This window comes from Oncorhynchus mykiss, chromosome 25 (assembly GCF_013265735.2).
Source record: "Oncorhynchus mykiss isolate Arlee chromosome 25, USDA_OmykA_1.1, whole genome shotgun sequence".
NCBI classification, from domain to species: domain Eukaryota; kingdom Metazoa; phylum Chordata; class Actinopteri; order Salmoniformes; family Salmonidae; genus Oncorhynchus; species Oncorhynchus mykiss.
The window spans coordinates 24617117-24642696 of NC_048589.1; the positions used below are offsets into that span (position 1 = coordinate 24617117).

Below are 25580 nucleotides of genomic sequence, written 5' to 3' on the forward strand. Positions count from 1 at the left end.
TTGAGTTATTTTGTGTTTACTACTTTACTGCTATTATGACTTTGCTCAGTCACTGTGCAACAGAAAACAAAAATCTAGGATGGGAAAATGTCAACTTTCGTTGGCCGTGCCACGAGGAGCACACTTGAAGCTCCGCCAGCAGTAATTATTAATGAGTCCCATTCCTGTGACCTGCAGCAAATGGACAGGAAATGCAAGGGTATTGATTGGGGCGATGTGCACTGTGGGTTGGCGCCAGGGTGGTGGCCTGTGGTTTCCCTGGCACTCTCGGCAGGGGATAGCCAAGGTGTGAAACTGGGTAGAGAACAATGTTCCCTCTAAGCATGAGATTGAACTTCACTCAACTTTCTAGAGTTTTCCCCGTTTAGTTAACACTATCAACATTTCCCTTTACTGTGGGAATTGTGATCGAATCAACACAATATTAGCCACTTTCAATGCAACATACCGAAACAAAACAAACTATGCAAGACTTCGTATGCAAAACAAACTTTGAAAGAGATTTTGTTGTAGGCAGAACGGATTGGAGTATGATTCTATTGCATTGACAGGCATGACTCAGGCCTGTACTCTATACAGACCGGTGAGCATTAACCAGTCAGCTGCAGTATTGCAAAGCAGACCATTTATCATATGGATTTGTGCCATTCACTTTGAACTGGAGTTTTACAGCATGAGCGGTCAGGATTATTATGCGCTTGTTTTGAGATCAAAGCAAGAGCTGCATGTAGCCACGTGTGCACATTTGTTCATATTCTTTGCTAGTTAGTGAGTTATTGGCCCAGTTTTACTTAATTTGTAGTCAGCAATGTGGTAGTGATTGCATCGTACAAGAGCACAAAACCTGTACATTTCTAGACATCTTTGAAAAGCAAGTCAGGTAAAGAGCTTTTTTTGTCCTAAAGGGGCAGTATTGTATTTTGAGACAGACTTGAATAAGCTAAGTAACCAATAGGGAGAGGGTAGCATCATTTGTCTGATTCTCTGTAATAATGGTAAAGAGACTACAAAATAAACTGCATTATTTTTACAAAGTGGTTTTTGCATCAAACACCTAATTTTCAGTCACCTTGTCTGAAGGACAAGTGGATGAACAGGTTAATGTCAAGCTGTGCATGTTTATGTCAAAAGTCTCATGGAGTGTAGGCCTTCATTGAACACCACACATTGCCTGCTACTGTAGGCTGAATGATAGAACAGCTATTTCCATGTTATTTTCTCCATAGTTTTTTTCATAATAGGCCACTGGTAGGCGTACATTAAATAGCCACAGTATCAAATAGCCACAGTAGCCTAAAACAGTAAATTAAAGCGGGTACAATAAACGCGCACCGGAAGTTGCACAGAAATTTCACAAGATTCAAGTTTGCACTCAACAGATCTGAAATTTGCTCAGTGCCAAAAAATAGAGGGAACATTGGTGGAGAAGAGTCACCACTACCATCAGTGTCTCTGTTACATGCGGCCTGGCCTGAAGGGCATGGGGTACAGAGGAAGGGGAAAAGACTAGGACTGCGAGGCTGATCCAGTAATGCAGAGGGCATTTAAATAAAAATTTGCATCTCAGTCGATGGGATGTGGGTAGTAGTTTGAGTCCACTCCTATGTTTTTGGCTCTGTTAGGTTAGCTGCAGTGTTGCTTCCATTTAGTAGGAACATTGTGTACAAGAGCAAGCCTCTGGCCATTTATGTAATATTAATCCATGCCGTGAGCAGACAGGAGGAAAGAAACGGGAAGTTAAAGGGACCAAACATAAAGAGGAGACTAGGGGGAAACCGATTTGGGCCTTCAAATAACTAAAACAAAAGTTTTTCTTAACTGGGATTTTTTTTCCTGAGAACATTTACCTGTCTTTCTTGAGATCCTTGCTACAGGCCCACAATTACAGGTGTGGATCTCTAGTCCTTGCACTTCAAGGCAGGGAGGGAGGAAGGAAGGTTGCAGTTTAGAAGTCTCCATACAGAGTGACCGCTCCATGTACAGTATCATACATCTGCAACCCAACACTGTTATTGCTCATAGAGATGATTTTTGTGGTTTGCTATCCGTCGCACCCAGACTGCTAGGTTGACAAGATGGCTGAGTTTACACAAATAACATTGTGGAGGGGGCAGCAGGCAGCAGCTACCCCCTGTGAGTGGGTGTCTGTGTGGTGTAATTACAGATGGGGCGCAGTGGAGAGCCAGCCAGCACAGCAAAACAGATTCCATTACAGCATCCCCACATCATGCTCTTACAGACAGAGGACAATGCCACTTCAAAGTTCACAAAACAGAGACTTCAGACTTCAACGAGTGTCTTCAAGGGGCGGCAGGGAGCCTTGTGGTTAGAGCATTGGGCCTGTAACCCAAAGGTTGCTAGATCGAATCCTCGAGCTGACGAGGTAAAAATCTGTCGTTCAGGGGCAGGCCGTCATTGTAAATAAGAATTTGTTCTTAACTGACTTGCCTAGTTAAATATTTTTTTAAGAGGGCATAATCTCTACATGACACTCGAAAGAAGACGTGAGTACTCTGTGGTCTATGGAACATTTCTGGGATATTTTATTTCATCTCATGAAACATGGGACTAACACTTTACATGTTGCGTTCATATTTTTGTTTAATGTATTTTGTGTGAATTTGAAAGATCTCTAATCAATAATAGTGCCATGATAGACTTTCAATTAGTCTTTTCACAAATTACCTTTCCGCGAACACCTGTTAATACCATCACATGGCTGACCGTGATGGATGAAACCACTCAGTGCATTAGGAACAATATGCTGTTCTCTCTTCAACAGAAACGAGCATATTGTCCAAAAATGACATTTTAACGAGCACTTCAAAGTGTTAAGTGCTGAATCCCAGCCCCTTTGGTGCAAGCCTTTGCTTCAGTGACCTCCGACTTTCCAGCACAGGTCTCGCACTTCATTGGCTGACAGATCAGACTGCCACGCCACACACTGCCACTGAGACAGCTCATTACACAAATAATGAGTGTCGCACCGTCTCAGCTGCAGCACATTGTCTTGTTATATCAGCCCTACATGGACACATTTGTGACCAGTCAGTGCTAGAACATTGGGTACTAACTGGTGTGCGTGGATGTTAGATATGATACAGTATGTCCTCGACAGAACAAGGTCAAGTTGTGCTCCCTACATTGTGATGGCACTGAAATATCTTTGTTAATTTGCAGAATCCGTTTGTAATGCCATGGAATTTGGGTCTGGGATTTGGAACCTGTCCAATATGGTAATTTATGGACAATTATTCCTGTTTATTTAGGGGACCCTTTTTGGCAAAAGAACAACCCAGGAGCCAAAGGTTATTATATCCTCTTTTTGTATAGCCTTTTTAAGGGCAGTTCATGGGTCTCCCACCAATTCGGTGCCTTTATGATTTCACATAATTAAACAATTCTGTTATAATGTTTTCCCATCTCATGAGGTAATTTTTGTTTTACTATAGTAAGTGTCTATTAAAGGCCCAGTGCAGTCAAAAACATAATTTCCTGTGTTATATTTATTTCCACAATATGAGGTTGAAATAATACTGTGATATTGTGAAAATGATGATAATGCCCTATTAGTGTAAGAGCTGTTTGAAAAGTCAGTCTGATATTTCAACCTGTTTTAATGGGATGGAGTTTTGGCCTTCCATGTGACAATTATACTGAACAAGAATATAAACGCAACACGTTTCATGAGCTGAAATAAAAGATCCCAGAAATGTTCCATACGCACAAAAATATTTCTCTCAATTTTTGTGCACATCCCTGTTAGTGAGCATTTCTCCTTTGCCAAGATAATCCATCCACCTGACAGGTGTTGCATATCAAGAAGCTGATTAAACAGCATGATCGTTAATTACATAGGTGCACCTTGTGCTAGGGTCAATGAAAGGCTACTCTAAAAAGTGCAGTTTTGTGACACAACACAATGCCACAGATGTTTCAAGTTTTGAGGGAGCGTGCAATTGTAACGCTGACTGCAGAAATGTCCACCAGAGCAGTTGCCAGAAAAGTGAATGTTTTAGAGAATTTGGCATTACGTCCAACCGGACTAAAAACCGCAGACCACGTGTAACCACGCCAGCCCAGGACCTCCACATCCGGCTTCTTCACCTGCGGGGATCGTCTGAGACCAGCCACGCAGACAGCTGATGAAACTGAGGAGTATTTCTGTCTGTAATAAAGCCCTTTTGTGGGTAAAAACTCACTCTGTGTAAACTATTGGTCACTAAATCTGTCTAGAATGACCACGTAAAAACGGTTGACTGGTATGCCTCACCCGTCTGAGCGGTCGGCTATGAATGCCCTCACCCGTTACATACTTATAACTGATTGGTTTGGATCTGTCGTCTATAGTGCTGTGCGGTTAGAACATGATGTTGAGGCCCATACTGAACACTTGGTCACCACTACATGCACACACACACGCAGACACAGCTGTTTCCATTTGAAGATGTTTATATGATTTTGGTAATCTGAATGACTTGGAATCTTCAAATGGAAACAGCTGTGTGTGTGTTGTGGTCACCGGAGCGTCTGCTTCAACTATCAGGGGATCAATCAATCAAATGTATTTATGAAGCCCTTTTTACATCAGCCAATGTCACAAAGTGCTATACAGAAATCCAGGCTAAAACCCCAAACAGTAAGCAATGCAGATGTAGAAGCACGGATCCCCATTGGGAGGAGAGGACGACTCCACAACCAGAACAGGCCCCATGGCAGCGACTGGCTGTGGCTCCACGACTGGAGCAAGAGTCTCCTTAACTGTGGCTGGTCAAGGAGCTGGCTGAGGAGGGTGCAGACCTCGATGTCATGGACTGTGCACTCTGGAGTTGTCTTCATCTGCTTGGGAGCTAGGCCGGTTCCGACTATTCCGTGCCTCTGGTTGGGGGGGCCAAGAGAGACATCGGTCGGGACAGCAGCTGGAGGCACTCCCGACGATCTGGCAAATACGACCAATGGTCCCATGGAGGTGGCCGGGAGGGCCTAGAGTAGTGTCTCTCAGGGGAGTAGCCGGGCCGACTCTGGGAGGACCGGCAGTGATAGCGCTCCCGTGGCGGTGATGATGGCTCTAGCCGGGGAGGTCAAGAGCGGTGGTGGTCAGAAGAGTAGCGCCTGTGCTCTGCGGTGGTGACTCAGGCCGGGAGAGCCTAGAGTATGCCCTCCTGCCCTCTTGCTGCTCGTGATGCAGGTACTCATATTCTCTCATCAGCTACCAAATGGTGAGGGTGTGGTCAATCCCTGACCACTGAGGAGGCCTGTAGCAGGGCTGGTAGTCTCTTAGATGAGAGAGGTGTGTAGGGCCTCGCAACTCATCTTCCTTAGGAACATGGGTCTTCTCCCTTCGGATGTCGATAACACTCTGACCTGAATGGGCGGGTACAGTGTCCAGATGTGCATTTCCAAGCTCTCTGATTCGTTGGGAATGGCAGAGCTATGATGGGTGAGGGATAACTTACAGTTTAAGTCGGAAGTTTACGTACACTAAGGTTGGAGTCATTAAAACTTGTTTTTCAACCACTCCACAACTTTCTTGTTAACAAACTATAGTTTTGGCAAGTCGATTAGGACATCTACTTTGTGCATGACAAAAGTAATTTTTCCAACAATTGTTTACAGACAGATTATTTCACTTATAATTCACTGTATCACAATTCCAATGGGTCAGAAGTTTACATACACTAAGTTGACTGTGCCTTTAAACAGCTTGGAAAATTCCAGAAAATGATGTCATGGCTTTAGAATCTTCTGATAGGCTAATTGACATAATTTGAGTCAATTGGATGTGTACCTGTGTATGTATTTCAAGGCCTACCTTCAAACTCAGTGCCTCTTTGCTTGACATCATGGGAAAATCAAAAGAAATCAGCCAAGACCTCAGAAAAAAATGGTAGACCTCCACAAGTCTGGTTCATCCTTGGGAGCAATTCCCAAACGCATGAAGGTACCACATTCATCTGTATAAACAATAGTACGCAAGTATAAACACCATGGGACCACGCAGCCGTCATACTGGTCAGGAAGGAGACGCGTTCTGTCTCCTAGAGATGAACGTACTTTGGTGCGAAAAGGGCAAATCAATCCCAGAACAAGAGCAAAGGACCTTGTGAAGATGCTGGAGGAAACCGGTACAAAAGTATCTATATCCACAGTAAAAACGAGTTCTATATCGACATAACCTGAAAGGCCGCTCAGCAAGAAAAAAGCCACCGCTCCAAAACCCCCATAAAAAAGCCAGACTACGGTTTGCAACTGCACACTTCCCAAAATAGATGGCAGCATGAGGAAGGAAAATGATGTGGATATATTGAAGGTGGAAGTTAAAGCTTGGTCGCAAATGGGTCTTCCAAATAGACAATGACTACAAGCATACTTCCAAAGTTGGAAAAATGGCTTAAGGACAACAAATTCAAGGTATTGGAGTGGCTATCACAAAGCCCTGACCTCAAATCTATAGAAAATGTGTGTGCAGAACTGGAAAAGTGTGTGCGAGCAAGGAAGCCTACAAACGTGACTCAGTTACACCAGCTCTGTCAGGAGGAATGGGCCAAAATTCACCCAACGTATTGTGGGAAGCTTGTGGAAGGCTACCTGAAATGTTTGACCCAAGTGAAACTTTTTAAAGGCAATGCTACCAAAAGCTGAAATAAATAATTCTCTCTACTATTACTCTGACATTTCACATTCCTAAAATAAAGTGGTGATCCTAACTGACCTAAAACAGGGAATTTTTACTAGGATTAAATGTCAGGAATTGTGAAAAACTGAGTTTAAATGTATTTGGCTAAGGTGTATGTAAATTTCTGACTTCAACTGTAGTTAGCCTGAGCAGCCAAACTAACGGGACTGAAGGGAAAATGAATGGACTGTGAGGGGAGGTTAGGTAACGAGGAGAGGAGCGGGACAGCTTTTTTACACTCTGATTGTCCTGGCTCTGCAATGGGTGGGTCTGGCTCCCAAGTGGGTGGGCCGATGCCCACCCATGGCTGCGACCCTGTCCAGTCATATGAAATCCATAGATTAGAGACGAATGAAATTATTTCAATTGACTGATTTCCTTACATGAACTGTAACTCAGTAAAATCTTGAAATTGTTGCATGTTTCGTTTATATTTTTGTTCAGTTTAGTTAAAAGACCAATAAGCAAGAGAGTTCCAAACCTCTCTGCCAATAACAGCAAATTCTAAAAATGTTCCTCCCGACTCAAGACAACTCCAGACAGTTCTAGCAAAATTCTTGCTTGAGAAATTGTCCTTCGCTAAGTATAATTTTTATCATTTTAATTTAACATTTTAAAAGGTACTTAATTGTTACATAGAAATGATTTGATATTGAGATAACAGCTGATGGACCTACCCACATGTACATTGTAATATTGTTGTTTGGTGGTATTATACATTTTGTATTGTAGATATGTAGTGATGTTTTATGTGTGATGTAAGTGCCTTAATGTGTTTGGACTCCAGGAAGAGTAGCTTCTGTCTTGACAGTGGCTAATGGGGATCACTAATAAATACAAATAAAGTAGCAGGGTTGACCAAAACAGGGTTGACGATTTCATCTTAAATCAGCCATAAATCCTCTTGTGACAGGGGGAATGGAAGCTGGTTGTATGCAACAGGGAGGGGGCAATTGGATGCAAGCCTCACAAAACAAATGCAACTGTTAAAACATTTCTAGCCTGCCTATCTATGGGTTGACAGGGTTGATGTATAATGCTAGACCCTCTGTTTTCCACCACAACACCAGAAAAGAGTAGGACCAGCTCTCCTGCTTTACATTATGATTTGACTATTTGACTGATTTGACAGTTTCTTTTGAAAAACATATTTAAAAAGTAATAGTTTCACCATATTCAGTCCACGTAACAGGGTTGACCTTACATTTAGGGACATTTAGGGACAATGACTCACTAATCACATTAAATAATTACTATTCTTCAGAAATGACTGTCAAAACAACAAAATACCTAGCACAAAATACCTAAAACTTGGAGAAATGTAGGGGTTAAGTGGGTTAAAATCTTCCTAGAAGTTGTAGAGGGGCACAGAGGGACTTGGTTAAAATCTTCCTAGAAGTTGTAGAGGGGCACAGAGGGACTTGGCAAATTGATGAATTTTGGCACTTTAGCAAGTCTTTATTCATATAAAAAAATATGATTAATTGAATTCTGCATATAATCATTTAAAAGGGTAGGAGAAATCGTAAAGGCAGCTACATTTGTCTACATAAAATCTTAGAAAGCCTCTAATCCTCACATATGCATTTATCCCCTTACAAAACTGGATTTGTGTTTTTGGATGCTGACATTCTTTGGATCAAATGCAGTACTTAAGTAAAACTACTTTCAAGTACTACTTAAGTCGTTTTTGGGGTATCTGTACTTTACTATTTACATTTTTGCCAACTTTTACTACATTCCTGAAAAAAAGAATGTACTTTTTACTCCATACATTTTCCCTGACACCCAAAAGTACTCGTTACATTTTGACAGGAAAATGGTCCAATTCACACACTTATCAAGAGAAAATCCCTGGTCATCCCTACTGCTTCTGATCTGGCAGACTCATTAAACACAAATGCTTTGTTTGTAAATTATGTGTGCGTGTCTAGTGTGCTTTTGATACGTACGTATATTTAAACCAAATACTTTTAGACTTTTACTCAAGTAGTATTGTACTGGGTGACACTTACTTGTCATTTTCTATTAACGTATTACTTTTACTCAAGTATGACAATTGAGTACTTTTTACACCACTGATAAAATGGGATGATGTTGGATTTAAGGCGTTTTAATTGTGAGAAATACGATTTTCTTATTTTTATCTGGGAATCTGACGGGGACCTACAGTAGTGGGCCAAAGTGCCATTTATTCACCGCCACCCTGTTGTAAATGCAATTCCATTTGAAAACACAGGAGGGAGACATATACCATAGTAATGTTACTTTTTATGTTCCAAGTTGCAAGTGGAGCTAAAAAGGGTTGTTAATTGATTGAAATGTGTATTAATTAAAGGACGGGGTTAATAAATCACTTTGATCGATGTTTTCATTGTCATTGAATACATTGTTTATAAAGTCTTCCATCACAAATGTTTAGGTAGGCTATGTAATCTCATGGAATGTAAGTGAACACTAGAATTCACTTTGTGCAGGTGAAAATGACACTGGATGCATTTTCTCCATGGTTTACTATTCGTTCGTGGCCCACTCTGCGAAGGTACTGCACATCTTCAGATAGCGCTATTAATTGCAGCTACCTGTTGAAATGCAGAGAAAATCTGCTGTTGGGCCGTATTCTGCCTGTAGGCCAGCTCACGTGAAATAGCCTGCAAGGCTATCAAGTCTCATATGGGGATTCGCAAATTAGCCACAAATAATATAGCTAATTTACCTTTCGATTCATTGCATTTTCGCGCAATTTGGGTCATCGTTTATCTCTGTTGTCATCATGCAACAAGGCCCACGGCCACACAAAACACATCCACAGCTGTGCGGAAATGACACAGCAGGCGCGCGCCCAATCACGTCACGCGAGACGGCACAGAGAAGAAAAAAAAAGAGGAGAAACACGAACAACAGTTATCCGTGTGTGAAATTCCCACGACATTCTCGGCAAATATGTTAACCCAACCTTCAATTACTGCAAAGGACTCCATGAAATCGTAAAGGTGAGCTCGAGCATCTGCGTTTTTGAGACAATTCCACGAAGACGAGTGGGAAAAACTCGTCCGAGGATATACACTGCCTCGTCACTAAAGAAGAATCCCTAAAAACAATGATTAGCTAGCTTTAATGCGAAGTAGAAATATACATTTGCTGTGTTTTCAAATAAATCTCATTGCATCTTTAATTGCCACGAAAGACTCAAGTTGACAGCGTGAAAAGTATGACACAGCTGTGTGTGTGTAGTCCAAAGAGTATCTATTATATTGGCAAGATAGCCGAGTGACCGCTCTAACAATGGAATAACATGTCCTTAATGATTGAAGGCAAGGGAGATCAGGTGGGTCCATTCTAGCCAGTGTGAGGGCAGATATGCGTGTGAACGTCAGGCACAACTAAATGCGTTTTCTCAAAGTTGTCGAATGCCACGTGCATCCACTTATATCATTGTATTTGTAACAGCCTAAACATTATATTCGATTAAATAAGCATCACGTTATTAAACACTCAAAGACCGACGTACAAAAAGGGGCTTATCTCACGTGGACAGATCTTGGGCGGAGTACATCCTCTCGTTTCGCCTCTTCCTCTCTCTGTGTACTCATGTTTTGGTTCATGGGCTTCTAGTGGAAGAATGAGGAAGTGGATGGGACAGAAACAGAAGTAAAAAGGGGCGAGTGAGAAGTCATAAAGCCTCTAGTTACAGACGTTGAGTCCTCTCTTGCATCACTACGAGAACACAACTCACCCACTGTTAGCAGTTAAACAGCAGAGCACAAGTGTATTATATTTATTTGTCAAATGAATGTAGCTTGAATGTAATCCAACATTTTCGATTAGTAAACATGCTCCCAAGCAGCTGATCAGGGTTCAGTATGACATCATATAGGCCTAATTGCCTATGAACATGTTCAAGCAGGTGAAGTAGACAAAGTGAACTTGCAAGTGAACAAGGGCCTATTTGATTACGACAATAATAACATCATAGGCTTTACTTTCTATGGAACAACACATGTTGTTGAATATAGAATGGGACTTTTAATAATTTTGAAATATCTTATGAAAGATTAAGTCTAACAATATAGCACAATTTGGACAATGGAATTAATGTAATGGGTCTATTTAGTCAAGATTACTTAACAGTGCAGTGACATTTCAATTCTTAAACGAATAAACAGATGTTACAGGTTTGATTTATTTTTATCATATTTTTTCACTATAGGATATGAATTCCTCTGACCATGGGGAAAAGTCGGATGGAGAAAAGCTTGAGAGAGGTAAGTCTATAAAAAATTTAATTACACTGTGATAATGCAACTATGCACTTTGAAACGGTTTGGATTGATCAACACCTAAAGTGGGAAAATCAAATTAACTTGTAAATAACATAACATTGATTTTAAATGTTTTTCTGCAGAGAGAGAACCCATTCAAGACATCAAGTTAGAGACGGATGACTGTGCTATTAGTGAGACAACTGAGGGACCACGAAGATGGTCTCTTGGAACTAGTGAGGCCAACAGCAAACGTACTGTTATGGACATGGGCTGTGACGCTCACAATTCTGAATTGGACCAGTCTACCAGCAGCAAGAGAGTCAGGGTCTCTAGTGAGGTAAATTAATGAAATGGCATAATCTATACCTCATGCCTAACTGAACTTGCTAAATAGGCCTGTCTATGTGATGACATTTGTCCATCTATTTATTTAGCATGCTTATTCTAGTTCTTATATGACTTAGAAAATACACCCGAGATAAGAAATGGATAATAATATTGTTGTCTCTGTGTAGGCCGGGCAACGCTTACTGAGGAGATTGTCTGAAGAGTCCACGAGGCCTCAACCCCTTTGCCTGACATCTGCTGACCAGGAGAAGACTATAGCCTCTTACAGGAAGCCTCTCTACAGCATCTCTCACAGAATCACAGAGAAGAAGCTCACATCAAGCCTTGACCAGCATGCTCAGCATGAGGGAGGAGTGCGGCTAAGCTACAGCAGCCTCTTATCTCCTCAACTGGTCAATACAGGGGAGCACAGCCGAAGTGAACCCCTCTCTGCCCTGGGGGCAGCAGGGTCCATGGCTTCAACAGACTCTAATCTATACTCCCTCATTGAGAAGATGTTTTTCATCCTCAATACGCTCAACTCAAGCATGACCCAACTGCACAGCAAGGTTGATCTACTTTCCCTGGAGGTCACTCGCATCAAGAAACAGATCAAACCATCTGAGCTGGCGACTGAGTTCCATCCTCCGCCAGAATACCTGTTGACAAGTGAGGAACTGAGTCAGCTGATGGAACAGACATCAAATGCTGGCGAGTTGGGTTGTCGATTGCTGGTACACCTCTTCCCAGAACTTCTTAAAGCCAAGGAGTGCACTCGTGGTTGCATCGCCAACAAGAGAACGTTGGATTCCTTACATCTGCAGCTAATACGCAACTATGTGGAGGTGTGTTATCCTCTGGTTAAGAACAACAACATTTGGCAGGATGAATGCCTATTACAGATGAATGACTTCTTTAACCGCTTCTGGGCCCAGAAGGATATGGAGAGTGGGCAACAGTCATGTGGGAAACAGCTTATTACAAGCTTTGGTTTCAAAGCTGAGCAGAACCAGCCCTGCCATTTTATAAATGAGGAGGGGCAAGAAGTGTACCTTGACTTAGATTCCAATGGTGACCACACCAACAACAACAAAGTAGTGCCAGACCTTGTGTTTGACACTCAGGAGGTCCGAGAGGATCTTGATGAGCTTTCTTCCCCTGAAGACTTTATGTTTCTTGTAAACCGACTTTTCCCTGAGGTTTTTGAGGAGGGGAGATTTCCAGAAGGTAGTGTGGGAAAGATGATCCTGGACTCTGACAGGATAGAAATTATCCGTAAATACATGGAGGCAAATTTTCCTGATGTCCCAGAGGATAGTTGGCTGCAGGTGTGTGTGCAGCGCATAGAAGACGCGATAGAGGGTTCTCACAGTAACGGCAATGGAAGCGATCCTGAGAACATGAACGATGAAAGCTATGACTCCACAAGCCTCCCTGACGATGTCTCTATCATCAAGATCAGTGACTTGTGTGACTACGAGAGACCAGGTCGTAGGTCAAAAAAGTCCTTGCTTGTGCCAGTCGATTTTGAACAACTTGAGATGCCCCCACCAGATTTCAGTGTGCCTCAAGAGTATCTGCTCTCTAGGGAGCAGCTGAGGAACAACTATGACTGTAGCTTGTCAATTGGGAACTTCGCCTCTCGCCTGTTGGTACTTATGTTCCCTGAGCTCTTCACCTACGACAACGCACGGAAGCATTACAACTGTAGTGGCTCACTCGGGAAGAAACAGCTTGATCCTGTGCGGGTTGACCTTATTCGCCACTACGTACAGCTCCTATATCCACGGGCCAAGAATGACAGAGTGTGGACCCTAGAATTTGTGGGTAAACTGGACGAGCGGTGCAGGCGACGAGACACGGAACAACGGCGGTCGTACCAGCAGCAACGCAAAGTCTATGCTCCTGAGTTGGAGCAAGAGCCTGTGGACTTTGTGGCTGCTTGCCAAGTGAACCAGCTCAACACAGAGCGCTTGAAGGACTTCGAGATTCCTCCACTACCGCCTGAAAAAAGTAGCAAAGACTTCTGCAAGATCCCCCTGGAGAAATTGACGGTGTCAATCCCGGACTTCCAGGTGCCTTCGGTCTACTGGCTCTCCGACGCTGAAGTACGAGAGATTGTCCAGCAGAGCCTTTCTGTTGGAAACTTTTCTGCCCGTCTACTGGTGCGCCTCTTCCCTGAGCTCTTCACTCAAGAGAACCTGCGACTTCAGTATAACCACTCAGGCGCCTGCAATAAGAAGCAGCTGGATCCTGTGCGTCTCAGGCTCATCCGCCACTATGTAGAGGCCGTGTACCCAGTTGAGAAGATGGAGGAGGTTTGGCATTATGAATGCGTGCCAAGCATAGATGAGCGATGCCGGCGGCCCAACCGTAAGAAGTGTGACATACTGAAGAAGGCCAAGAGATCAAATACTGTGTCCTAGTCAAAGCTGAAAGCAACACTTAATTTTTTTATTCTAAATATTTACACAAGTACATAAGCTGAATAGCATAGTGAAGCCTTTGCACACAGTCCTGTGTAGGATAAGGCCAACTCTTAAAGGCTTTTCATTAGTACTTAATGGATGTATTTGTAATATTGAACTACAGCATTAGTCGTTTTTCATAGACGATATCATGTTGATAGACTGTTTCCATGTACAAAAACAATACTGTAATAGCTCATCTAACTTACCCTGTAGATAAGCTGTTGTAGCCTTAAAAACAATAAACATGTATATAGTACAAAGACAGTAGATCAGTCAAATATGGATAGAAATGGTGATATTATTTTGTTCCATCGCACATGTTGTAGCAGTATGGCTCCACTGGTCTTTTATAAAATGTTATGTTATACCTTCTTATAGAAGTTTGTACTATAAATCTGTATTAAACTATAGCAACAGGTCATGTTAACCCATTTGTAATAAAATCTGTTGAATTTAGCATTTCACTTTATTAGCATTTAGCTAATTAAATACTTATCCCACACATTTTCTTTGCATCTGATTCAAGCCATGACTATCCATTGCTTAATTATGTAGAATGACTTGGAGACTGTTCATTCAAAATAGTGTCAAGGCCATTTGAAACCAGATAAGCCATTGATGACACGTACAGTTGAAGTCGGAAGTTTACATACACTTAGGTTCGAGCCATTAAAACTCATCATGGGAAAATCAAAAGAAATCAGCCAAGACCTCAGGAAAAAAAATCTAAAAAGTCTGGTTCATCCATGGGAACAATTTCCAAATGCATGAAGGTACCACATTCATCTGTACAAACAATAGTACACAAGTATAAACACTGGGACCACGCAGCCATCATACCGTTCAGGAAGGAGACACATTCTGTCTCCTAGAGATGAACGTACTTTGGTGTGAAAACTACAAATCAATTCCAGAACAACAGCAAAGAACCTTGTGAAGATGCTGGAGGAAACAGGCACAAAAGTATCTATATCCACAGTAAAACGAGTCCTATATCGACATAACCTGAAAGGCCGCTCAGCAAGGAAGAAGCCACTGCTCCAAAACCACCATAAAAAAGTCAGACTACGGTTTGCAACTGCACATGGGGACAAAGATCGTACTTTCTGGAGAAATGTCCTCTGGTCTGATGAAACAAAAATACAACTGTTTGGCCATCGTTATGTTTGGCGGAAAAAGGGAGGCTTGCAAGCCGAAGAACGCCATCCCAAACGTGAAGCACGGGGGTGGCAGCATCATGTTGTGAGGGTGCTTTGCTGCAGGAGGGACTGGTGCACTTCACAAAATAGATGGTATCATGAAGAAGGAAATTATGTGGATATATTGAAGCAACATCTCAAGACAGCAGTCAGGAAGTTAAGCCATTTTGCCACAACTTTGGAAGTATCCTTGTGGTCATTGTCCATTTGGAAGACCCATTTGTAACCAAGCTTTAAGAACAACAAAGTCAGGGTATTGGAGTGGCCATCACAAAGCCCTGATCTCAATCCTATAGAAAATTTGTGGGCAGAACTGAAAAAGCATGTGTGATTAAGGGCAACAAACCTGACTCAGTTACACCAGCTCTGGTCAGGAGGAATGGGCCAAAATTCACCCAACTTATTGTGGGAACTTGTGGAAGGCTAGGTTTGACCCAAGTTAAACCATTTTAAAGGCAATGCTACTAAATACTAATTGAGTGTATGTAAACTTCTGATCCACTGGGAATGTGATCAAATAAATAAAAGCTGAATTAAATGTCAGGAATTGTGAAAAACTGAGTTTAAATGTATTTGGCTATGGGTGTATGTAAACTTCCAACTTCAACTGTACCAAGAGGACTACTGTAAAAACTGAACCATTCACTTTGATGTAACATCATGCAAAATGTGGATAATAAAATTCCCTTGTCAATGGCGAGAAGTATAGTCAGTATTGTCCGCTGAAAACTCATTGTTTGAAGGCATCCTGGAAATTTCAAGTTTTTCCAGCGCCTCAGAACAACATTGTACTGGTCTCCACCCTTGGATTTGCCCAGTTCCTTATTAATTAATGATGACTCTCAAAAGTGTGACAGTGTCTGTTTCTTTCTCTGATAATACCAGGTCCAAGGTGTCTACAACTTTAACCTGAAGAGAGAACCAAAGATCAGTACAGTGAAGGAAACTTAAGACTTGAGCAGGGTGGGGTGTTGATTGGACTGCTCTACCACTTCAGTGCACGGGGGATGGATTTGGGTCCTTACAGTCTTGTAAGATGTTGAAGGTTGGCAGAAATATGTCTATTATATAAGTCATTACTAGGCACAAAAGTAACTCCCCAATGTACTTTTGTTGATGAGTTTCTGTCCATTTAGCCGAAGCTTGTTGCCATAGAATTCATCCTCCACTTTGCAGAAATAAAGACAAAAAAAATCAGTTAGCCACTGCAGGTAGGCCTAGAGCCTTTTAAATAGTAGGGCAATTCCATTCCATATCAATCAATTCATTTGACCTCATCTCTTCATTCACCCGTGAGCGAAATTGTATAAATGTGATTTCAAGACCTGAATGACCAAGCTTTAAGGAGAGGTGCTCAAATTCGACCCATATGGATCCCCTCAAATTGTTGCAGATATTGATGCCAAATACTAATGATACCATTACCCATTTTTTTTCTCCTTGAGTGCATCCCATTGAAAATCTAAAGGCATAACTCTGTAACCACTTACTTGCGTGCTATATCAAGGCCAACTTTCATGATAACATAATGAAAGGACTGCACATATTTCTCCATGTCTTTGTAGTCTTTGGGTACACTGGGGAGTCATCCTCAGGTTCATCCTCATAGTCACTGTGCTCAGGATCCTTTTCATCATCTTCCTCCTCATCCTGTACAGCCTTGGCGCCTCCTTTTTTGCCGCTTTTGAACCTCACTTTATGAAGACCTGACCAGGTCTTAGCTGAACTCCAGCGTGTAGGGAGCTTGTGTGTCCCAATGGTCATGGAGGAACACAGCTGGCAAGTGTGTAGTGTCCAGTAAGGTCCGTGTCCAGGGTTCAGCAGCTTGTGGGTACTCCACCTTAGCAACTGTCTCAGGGCAAGTGCCTGTACAAACAATCCCTGCATGCTGTAGCTCCTTGAAAAAGTAGACATTTACAACACAATAAAGTTACAAAGGGCAGTCGATTGTGATTTTCTGGTAGAACAAGCCTTTGGGAAATCAAGAACTATATACATGTAATGTCATAGATGGGAAACATTGTTAACAGTTATGTTGGTGGTCCACTCTATGGTAATGCTAATGGATGCTCACATTACAGTGGGGGTGTGGCCATGAGAGCACGTTAACTGGCTAATTAATGGCCACACCCAGCAGTCTGTGGACCAATCGTGTTGTCATGCTGCGTCACACTGTTGCCGAACTAATCGTCACCAAAGATTATGGATGTACTGACAAGATACATCTCTCAGCCCTAGAAATAGGAGTCATTGTCCACAAAGCGTCATGACTGGCTGTCTAGCTCCCGCCTATCCTTTTTTTTTTTTGATTGGTGGATACATCTAATTATTGTAATCCTTTTTGAATATTCTATGAGGGTTGTTGAAGGCAACCACCTGTATTCAATGGAGAGGGAGAGGCTATCCTACTATCATGAATATCCACAGGCATTATCGAGACAACTCCAATATTGTTTTTTTTCTAAAAGTTGCCGACATTTCACATATCCTACTTATATCAGAACACTCCAGACAACTTAAGCATTACGAAATAGCAAATAAGCCCTAAATGTTTTGTTGTTGACCAAATTCGATACACATTGACCTCCATACAAAAACTTGGTGGGCAAAACAACGAAAAAACGCCACCTGCTGGAGGGAGACAGATTTCCCGCAGAGTTGGGCCTCGCTCTTCATCAGCCATCACGCAATCCCTTCTCAAAGTCAGGGTATTGGTCGAGAAACCTGCCTATTTTCCTCGAAAGTACGTAATGTGTCTATTTCTAAGCTATACGATATTACAGTGACCAAGTTAATTATCCCACATATCTGAAGATATTCTTGTTCACGAAATCATGCTAATGTCGGTTTTTGAGCTAGCACTCAATTGTGTCCCATTCACTCCTTAAAAGAGAGTTTTCCTTGTCCAGAATAGCCCAGCCCAGAATGCACCGTGCCCATTGACCACGCATGGGCAACATTGACTATGGGCGTTTTCAATGGAGTTTTCCAATTTCCCCAAAAGTATCTCTGACTTGACCCTTGTGAAGCTTGCAACAGTCAAATCACTTCCGCGTCAAGTTTGATGATCTTTCAAATTAAAAGTCTGACCTGTAAACGGTGAAAATTAACGTGAAGGCAAAAATCTGGAAAATGTGCACCATTATCATCATATCCTACCAATAATCAAGCGCATAAGAGACATCGTAGAGGAAAATACAATCTGCACAAGCAAGAGTATCAGTATGTTGCTTTTTATTGGAAAGAGAGTGTAGCCTAGTACAGGTGTATTTACACCTCATGAAAACTACACAAATAAATCAGAGGCGTATGGGCGACATTCTTGTTTTTTCCATAACATTTAAATTAATATTTTCCAATATTTCAATCAAAAACTTTAATCAGTATTTGTTCATGCTCTTTTAAAAAAAATATATATATATATATTTTAACCTAAATGTTGGTTTGTGATCAGTACCCCACTGGGCACACACTGGTTGAGTCAACGTTGTTTCCAAGTCATCTCAATGAAATGACGTGTAACCAACGTGGAATAGACATTGAATTGATGTCTGTGCCCAGTGGGAGGTTTATTTTTTCAATCATTCAAAGGATACAATGTGCCTCACAAACTGGTGACAGTGTATTTATTATTTGTGATTATTTTGTTGCAATATCTTATTTGCATTGCACAAGACTATGGAATTACTTTTCCCATCACTGTCATATTTTATGTATTGTCCAGACATGTTAATATACATATTTGTCAATTTAAACACATACTTGCTACAAAGTTTGAGAAGAAATATACATTAACATTCATATACAATTCAACATTTACAGCTACAATTCATCATGTCTAGTGTGACCTTAAGTGATTATTAACAGATATTTGTGAGTTGTTGGAAAGAATTTGAGCCATGTTCTTATATGAAAATATGTCTCATGTGCTTCATATTATTAAACCAATGGGAAAACCAAAACCCCTCTGAAAAGTGTAGTTGTATAACTTGCAGAGGAGCTGCTCATTGCCCGGTGACAGCGCTCGCAGTTCTGTCTTGTTAAAAAGGTGTTGGGGCACCACTAGTAGATTAAGTAAGCAATGTTACATTTCAATAGCCTATGTGACTATCATATAGTGTTCAAATAGAACTGATACAAACAAAAGGAAGTCATAGAAACTGTGCCATTGATGTTTGTTTTCATTTGGCAGTTATCTCAACATGTTGGTTCCAATTATGAGAGAATGGTGAAGTCATAGTTATTGCTGTTGATTTTTTTTCCAGATTACTTTAATTTGAAAAACTTCTCTCAACTGAGGTGTTGAATAAATGTGTATTGTTATTTCATAATTAAGAGGAAGACTTTATGAAAGTATTTATGAAATGAATGCAAATACAATTATACTCAATACACTTATTAACGTATATAGAACATAGACTCCAGCATCCATCCCCACCGGCCTTGGCTTATGCCTAAAGTTTTTTTTAAAAATGACTTGACTGCATTGAATGTGTACATTTCTTTTTTGGTAACATCTCCATATTTTAGTGTTGTCACTGCCTAAATGTAACCCCTAGTGATCACTAGTTAAAAGGTATTGAGGGAATATGCACCTAAGATTTACATCTATCCAATCCCATTAACAATCTTATGCCATGAGGTTTTCTGTAGTTGTTAGTGTCACACGGGACATCTTTGTTCACACACAAAGTCATGCTATCTGTGAATACATTGCATTGTCAAAGAGAGGTCTCCACACAGGAGCCATTCCTATGAAAGGACCTGTGATTGTGGCAGTTCTCACTACAGTGAAAAATTAGCACGGGGAAGCAGAGGGCATCTTGGTAATCTGGGGGGTCCTCGTCGTCAGTGGTTAGGCGCCCGGAAAGGCAGCGGGTGTTCTCACTGGGACTCAATTGCTCATCCAAACTGCTTCTACTCCTCCAGAAACAGCTGCGTCGCGATCCGTAGCGCCGGCCCAAGGAGAAGCGGCTGCCACTGTAGGGCACCCGGCCGACCCGCGGGCTACTGCCGGTACATATGCTGAGGGCACTCCTGGAGAAAACAGAGGAGCTGCTCATTGCCCGGTGACAGCGCTCGCAGTTCTGTCTTAAACCGCCAAAGCCACCAGAGGAGCACTGGGCCAGTTCCATGAGTCCGGCCTCAGAGTAGCTAGGCACTAACTGCTGGTTAGAACGGATGTGCCACTCCAGCTCTGTGCTGTCGATGGTGTTGACCCGAGGGATCCGGTGGCTGTAAGGGCGTTCATCGAGAGGCGTCACAGGGACGTATTCCGCCCCGAAGAGTTTCTCCACACGGTAATGGACGTAGGCAGTGCGGTACTCTGTGAAAACCCTCAGGGGCCACGATAAGGTGAGGAAGGATGCTGCCCAGAACACATGATGAGACACATACCATGGGTGGTGGTCAGGTTCAGAAAACACAATCACACACTCCTTTAAGTTAATGTCCTTCAGGTGCATCCCCTCCCGTGCCTCCATATAGTCATCAAGCCCCTCATTGTCAGTGAAGAACCTTGCTCTTTGGGTGAGGTAGGAGTTCTCAGACTCCACATTAGCAAAACTAAAGCACTTGGTGAACCTCAGTTTGGTGAGTGGGGCCTTCTCCAGACCAAGCAGTTGTTTTGAGATGTCCTTCATCCCGCAGTGACCATAGTCATAATCAGCCTCAGCCACATGGGTGTTGACCCGTTCGTGGTAGACCTGTGTGCTGGTGTAGGCGTCCCCATTACGATAGCGTGTGACCTGCCGAGTCCGTCTAACATAATGGTAGCTAATGGCCTTCCACCAGATACAGGGTTTTGCTTGCTGCATCGTTTGGATACGTTCATAAATGCCCTCTACATCCATTTTATGCTGCAGCTCACTCTTGGCATTGCAGTGCCAGCACTCCACCAAGTAGACCAGGTAGAGCATAAGCAGGAAAGCCAGAGGGATGTAGATGTATCCGTCAGAACAGGGGCTGTCATGGTACATCATGGACTTCCCTTTGAAGGCACTGTCAAAGGTGAGGCGAGTCACCTTGGTTACATGACACCACACCATGGCTCCCATGCAGCCGTACATGAGCATGGAGAGCAGCAGGCATTTCCAGAAGCTCTCTCTACACAGGGACTTGCTCAGGGATTGCTTCAAGGGCCTCTGCTGTTAATTCAAAGCATGCAAAAAAGAGTGGATACAGTGTTGGTAAATGTATACGGACACACCATTACACAATTCTAACCATTCAACATTTGATTCCTTTGGGGGCTTCTGACGTTTTGTTATCAATATGTTTTCCCCCCTTCCTCTATGAAGCTGCTATTTGATGCACAGCAAGGTAGCTCAGCTCTTACATTAATCAGTCTAAACCTATAGTCAATTGAAACATATAGCCTACCAACTCTTAATAGGAAAATACTTGGTAAATAGCTATTTATCTTGCAAATACTATTAACCAACATCAAATGATCAAAATAATTGCCATACCCCCTGATCGATTGTCATGAATATCAAATAATGTAGGCTATGCAACATCTGTGACATTCAGCCAAAAACATGGAAGGGGTTGGGTGCTTTATGCCTGAGGTTATGAACATGTTTTATTATAGCAAGGCTTCTGGCAATTTTATGGCAGCATAATATGATATGAGAGTGGTACCTCTTCTCTGGTGTCTTCCTCGAAAACGGTGGTTGTACTGCTCTCACTCGCTGCCGCAGCGGAGGCTGGAGGGGACATTGTGGTACCGATTAGCAGTAGGGCGTGGAGTTGCGAATTGCGCTTAAATTGCTTGCTCCGACGTTGAGATAGTCGCTTGTATCTATCCAGTGTCCTTTGTTAATTTGCACACAAATATCTTGATTTATTTGCTAATCATAGCCTTTATACCCCATCAAGGCAGCAGCCGAGAGATCTGCTGGCAAACATTTCATCGAATAAAACATGCAGGTAACAGACCAATAAATGACCCATTCTGAGCTGTGATAAAAATGTCGCAAACAAGAAAACATTTATGCCAGCGGCAACTTGCAAGAGAATCAGTCTATTTAGAATAGTGTATGAATTCTCCCTCACTCAGATTGAGGAACATGACCTTGTCGGTATGCTGAAGTCACACTGTCCACAGAGCATTTTGTAGTCAACCTGAACATATAAGTTCGGCTCATACACCTGTTATAATGCCTTTGTATAATATGAATAACAACCTAACAATAATACCCAATAGTAATAATAATATTAGCATGACTAATACAAGCCTATAACAATACTACTAATTCTAATTACGCCTATTAATACTAGCCTACTAATAATACTATGTAGGCCTACTATAGCCTATTTTAATGTATACTCAATACATAACATACATAAACACAACAAAACACAGAAAAAAATGGTAAGAAAACAAAAAGGCAAAAGCATATAGCTACTTATATGGGCAAGACATGGTGAAATTGTTATGTTGGCTATGTTTAAAAAGAGATGTCTTGAGTGCAAGTTAAAATATTGTTCTGAAATGCAAACCCTAAATGAAACAGCAGATGGCATCGTATGCACATGTACAGTGCATTCAGAAAGTATTCAGACCACTTCACTTTTTCCACATTTTGATATGTTGCAGCCTTATTCTAAAACTGATTAAATTGTTTTCCCCCCTCATCAATCTACACGCAATACCCCATAATGACAGGGCAAAAACAGGTTTATTGATTTTTTTGCAAGTGTATTAAAAATAAAAAACGGAAATATCACATTTACATAAGTATTCAGACCCTTTACTCAGTACTTTGTTGCAGCACCGTCAAGTCCGGGCTCTGGCTGGACCACTCAAGGACATTCAGAGACTTGTCCCAAAGCCACTCCTGCGTTGCCTTGGCTATGTGCTTATGGTCGTTGTCCTGTTGGAAGGGGAACATTCGCCCCAGTCTGAGGTCCTGAGCGCTCCGGAGCAGGTTCTCATCAAGGATCTCTCTGTACTTTGCTCCGTTCATCTTTCCCTCAATCCTTGTTATTATTATTATTTTTTTATTTCACCTTTATTTAACCAGGTAGGCCAGTTGAGAACAAGTTCTCATTTACAACTGCGACCTGGCCAAGATAAAGCAAAGCAGTGCGACTAAAACAACAACACAAAGTTACACATGGGACAAACAATCCTACAGTCAATTTACAGAATAGAAAAATCTGTATACAGCGGGTGCAAATGAAGTAAGGAGGTAAGGCAATAAATAGGCCAATAGTGGCAAAGTAATTACAATTTAGCAATTTACACTGGAGTGATAGATGTGCAGATGAGGATGTACAAGTAGAAATACTGGTGTGCAAAAGAGCAGAAAAACAAAAACAAATATGGGGATGAGGTAGGTAGTTGGTTGGTTGGATGGGCTATTTACAGATGGGCTGTGTACAGCTGCAGTGATTGGTAAGCTGCTCTGACAGCTGACGCTTAAAGTTAGTGAGGGAGATATAAGTCTCACTGAAGTCCCAACTTCAGGGATTTTTGCAATTCGTTCCAGTCATTAGCAGCAGAGAACTGGAAGGAAAGGTAGCCAAAGTAGGTGTTGGCTTTGGGGATGACCAGTGAAATATACCTGCTGGAGCGTGTGCTACGGGTCGGTGACCAGTGAGCTGAGATAAGGCGGAGCTATACCTAGCAAAGACTTATAGATGGAATCCTGACTAGTCTCCCAATCTCTGCCGCTGAAAAACATCCCCACAGCATGATGCTGCCACCACCATACTTCACTGTAGGGATGGTGTCAGGTTTCCTCCAGACTTGATGCTTGGCATTCAGGCCAAAGAGTTCAATCTTGGTTTCATCAGACCAGAGAATCTTGTTTCTCATGGTCTGAGAGTCCTTTAGGGGTATTTTGTCAAACTTCAAGTCATGTCATGTGCCTTTTACTGAGGAGTGGCTTTCGTCTGGCCACTCTACCATAAAGGCCTGATTGGTGGAGTGCTGCAGAGATGGTTGTCCTTCTGGAAGGTTCTCCCATCTCCACAGAGGAACTCTAGAGCTCTGTCAGAGTGACCATTGGGTTCTTGGTCACCTCTCCGACCAAGGCCCTTCTCCCCCAATTGCTCAGTTTCAAAAATGGTGCAATTCGCGCATGTTTCTGAGCAATCGGGGGAGAAGGGCCTTGGTCAGGGAGGTGACCAAGAACCTGATGGTCACTCTGTGGAGATGGGAGAACCTTCCAGAAAGACAACCGTCTCTGCAGCACTCTACCAATCAGGCCTTTATGGTAGAGTGGCCAGATGGAAGCCACTCCTCAGCTCTAGGAAGAGTCTTGGTGGTTCCACACTTCTTTCATTTAAGAATGATGGAGGTCACTGTGTTCTTGGGGACCTTCAAAGCTGCAGAAATGTTTTGGTACCCTTCTCCAGATCTGTACCTTGACACAATCCTGTCTCAGAGCTCTATGGACAATTCCTTCGATCTCCTGGCTTGGTTTTTGCTCTGACATGCACTGTCGACTGTGGGGCCTTATATAGACGGGTGTATTCCTTTCCAAATCATGTCCAATCAATTGAATTTACCACAGGTGGACTGCAATCAAGTTGTAGAAACAGCTCAAGGATGATCAATGGCAACAGGAGGCACCTGAGCTCAATTTCGAATCTCATAGCAAAGGGTCTGAATATTTATGTAAATAAGGTATTTCTGTTTTTATTTTTAATACATTTGCAAACATTTCTAAAACCTGTTTCCAGGGTATTGTGTGTAGATTAATGAAGAACAAAATTAATATAATAAATGTTTTAATAAGGCTGTAATATAACAAAATATGGAAAAAGGGAAGGGGTCTGAATACTTTCCAGAATGCACTGTATGTGGAAAAACTAAGGCAGTAACAAGGCCTACAAAGTTGCAATTTGTTGTGTATGTCAACTGCAGCTATTTCTATTAACAGGCCTACTGAATTTCGCGCAAAATATATCAGAATATTTATGGGTAATTTTCCACTCCAATACATATGGCAGCATTTATAAATAACTGAAAATTGGTAACTATTTACATTTAAATTAGGCTTATGTAAAATAGTTTCAGGATAGGCCCATAGACCTAATGGTGAATTATTAGTTAAGTCTATATATTTATACATCTATAAATAAACTAATACATGTTCATTAGCTGTGTGCACTGGAAATAATAACAGGTTATTAATCAATAGGCTACAGTGCATTCATAAGCTCACTATTTGGCAGTGGAGGAAAAAGTACACAATTGTCATACTTGAGTAAAAGTAAAGATACCTTAATAGAAAACGACTCAAGTAAAAGTGAAAGTCACCAAGTAAAATACTAAGTAAAAGTCTACAAGTATTTGGTTTTAAATATACTTAAGTATCAAAAGTAAATGTAATTGCTAAAATATACTTATGTATCAAAAGTATAAATCGTTTCAAATTCCTTATATTAAGCAAATCTATTTAATTTAGGGATAGCCAGAGGCACACTCAAACACTCAGACATAATTTACAAATGAAACATTTGTGTTGCATGAGTCTGTGAGTCCGCCAGATCAGAGTCAGTAGGGATGACCAGGCATGTTCTCTTGATTAGTGCGTGAATTTCAGTCCTGCTATGCATTAAAAATGTAACGAGGACTTTTGGGTGTCAGGGAAAATGTATGAAGTAAGAAGTACATGATTGTCTTCAG

General features: G+C 41.8%; 2 protein-coding genes across 2 annotated transcripts; one reads left to right on the forward strand and one right to left on the reverse strand.

Annotated features, from left to right (window-relative positions):
* The first annotated feature begins 9501 nt into the window (after positions 1 to 9501).
* Positions 9502 to 14243, forward strand: LOC110505690 (BEN domain-containing protein 3). The gene is made up of 4 exons (XM_021585082.2): positions 9502 to 9669; positions 10887 to 10941; positions 11082 to 11278; positions 11457 to 14243. The coding sequence occupies exons 2-4, from the start codon at positions 10890 to 10892 to the stop codon at positions 13692 to 13694; spliced, it is 2487 nt and encodes an 828-aa protein (XP_021440757.2). The 5' UTR covers positions 9502 to 9669; positions 10887 to 10889; the 3' UTR covers positions 13695 to 14243.
* A 3876-nt stretch (positions 14244 to 18119) lies between these two features.
* On the reverse strand, positions 18120 to 21923 carry LOC110505691 (transmembrane protein 151B-like). Its single transcript, XM_021585083.2, has 2 exons — positions 21581 to 21923; positions 18120 to 21084 (listed from the first exon to the last, which is right to left on the reverse strand). Exons 1-2 carry the CDS (start codon positions 21656 to 21658, stop codon positions 19660 to 19662), a joined length of 1503 nt encoding a protein of 500 aa, XP_021440758.1. The 5' UTR covers positions 21659 to 21923; the 3' UTR covers positions 18120 to 19659.
* Positions 21924 to 25580: the final 3657 nt, after the last annotated feature.

Bases quoted from the DNA above. Each gene is read 5' to 3' on its own strand.
- LOC110505691 (XM_021585083.2), bottom strand. From the start codon at position 21,658: ATGTCCCCTCCAGCCTCCGCTGCGGCAGCGAGTGAGAGCAGTACAACC. The intron at 21,085-21,580 runs GTACCACTCTCA...TTGAATTAACAG, and splicing joins AGGAAGACACCAGAGAAGAG to CAGAGGCCCTTGAAGCAATC.
- LOC110505690 (XM_021585082.2), top strand. From the start codon at position 10,890: ATGAATTCCTCTGACCATGGGGAAAAGTCGGATGGAGAAAAGCTTGAG. The intron at 10,942-11,081 runs GTAAGTCTATAA...GTTTTTCTGCAG, and splicing joins TGGAGAAAAGCTTGAGAGAG to AGAGAGAACCCATTCAAGAC. The intron at 11,279-11,456 runs GTAAATTAATGA...GTCTCTGTGTAG, and splicing joins GAGTCAGGGTCTCTAGTGAG to GCCGGGCAACGCTTACTGAG.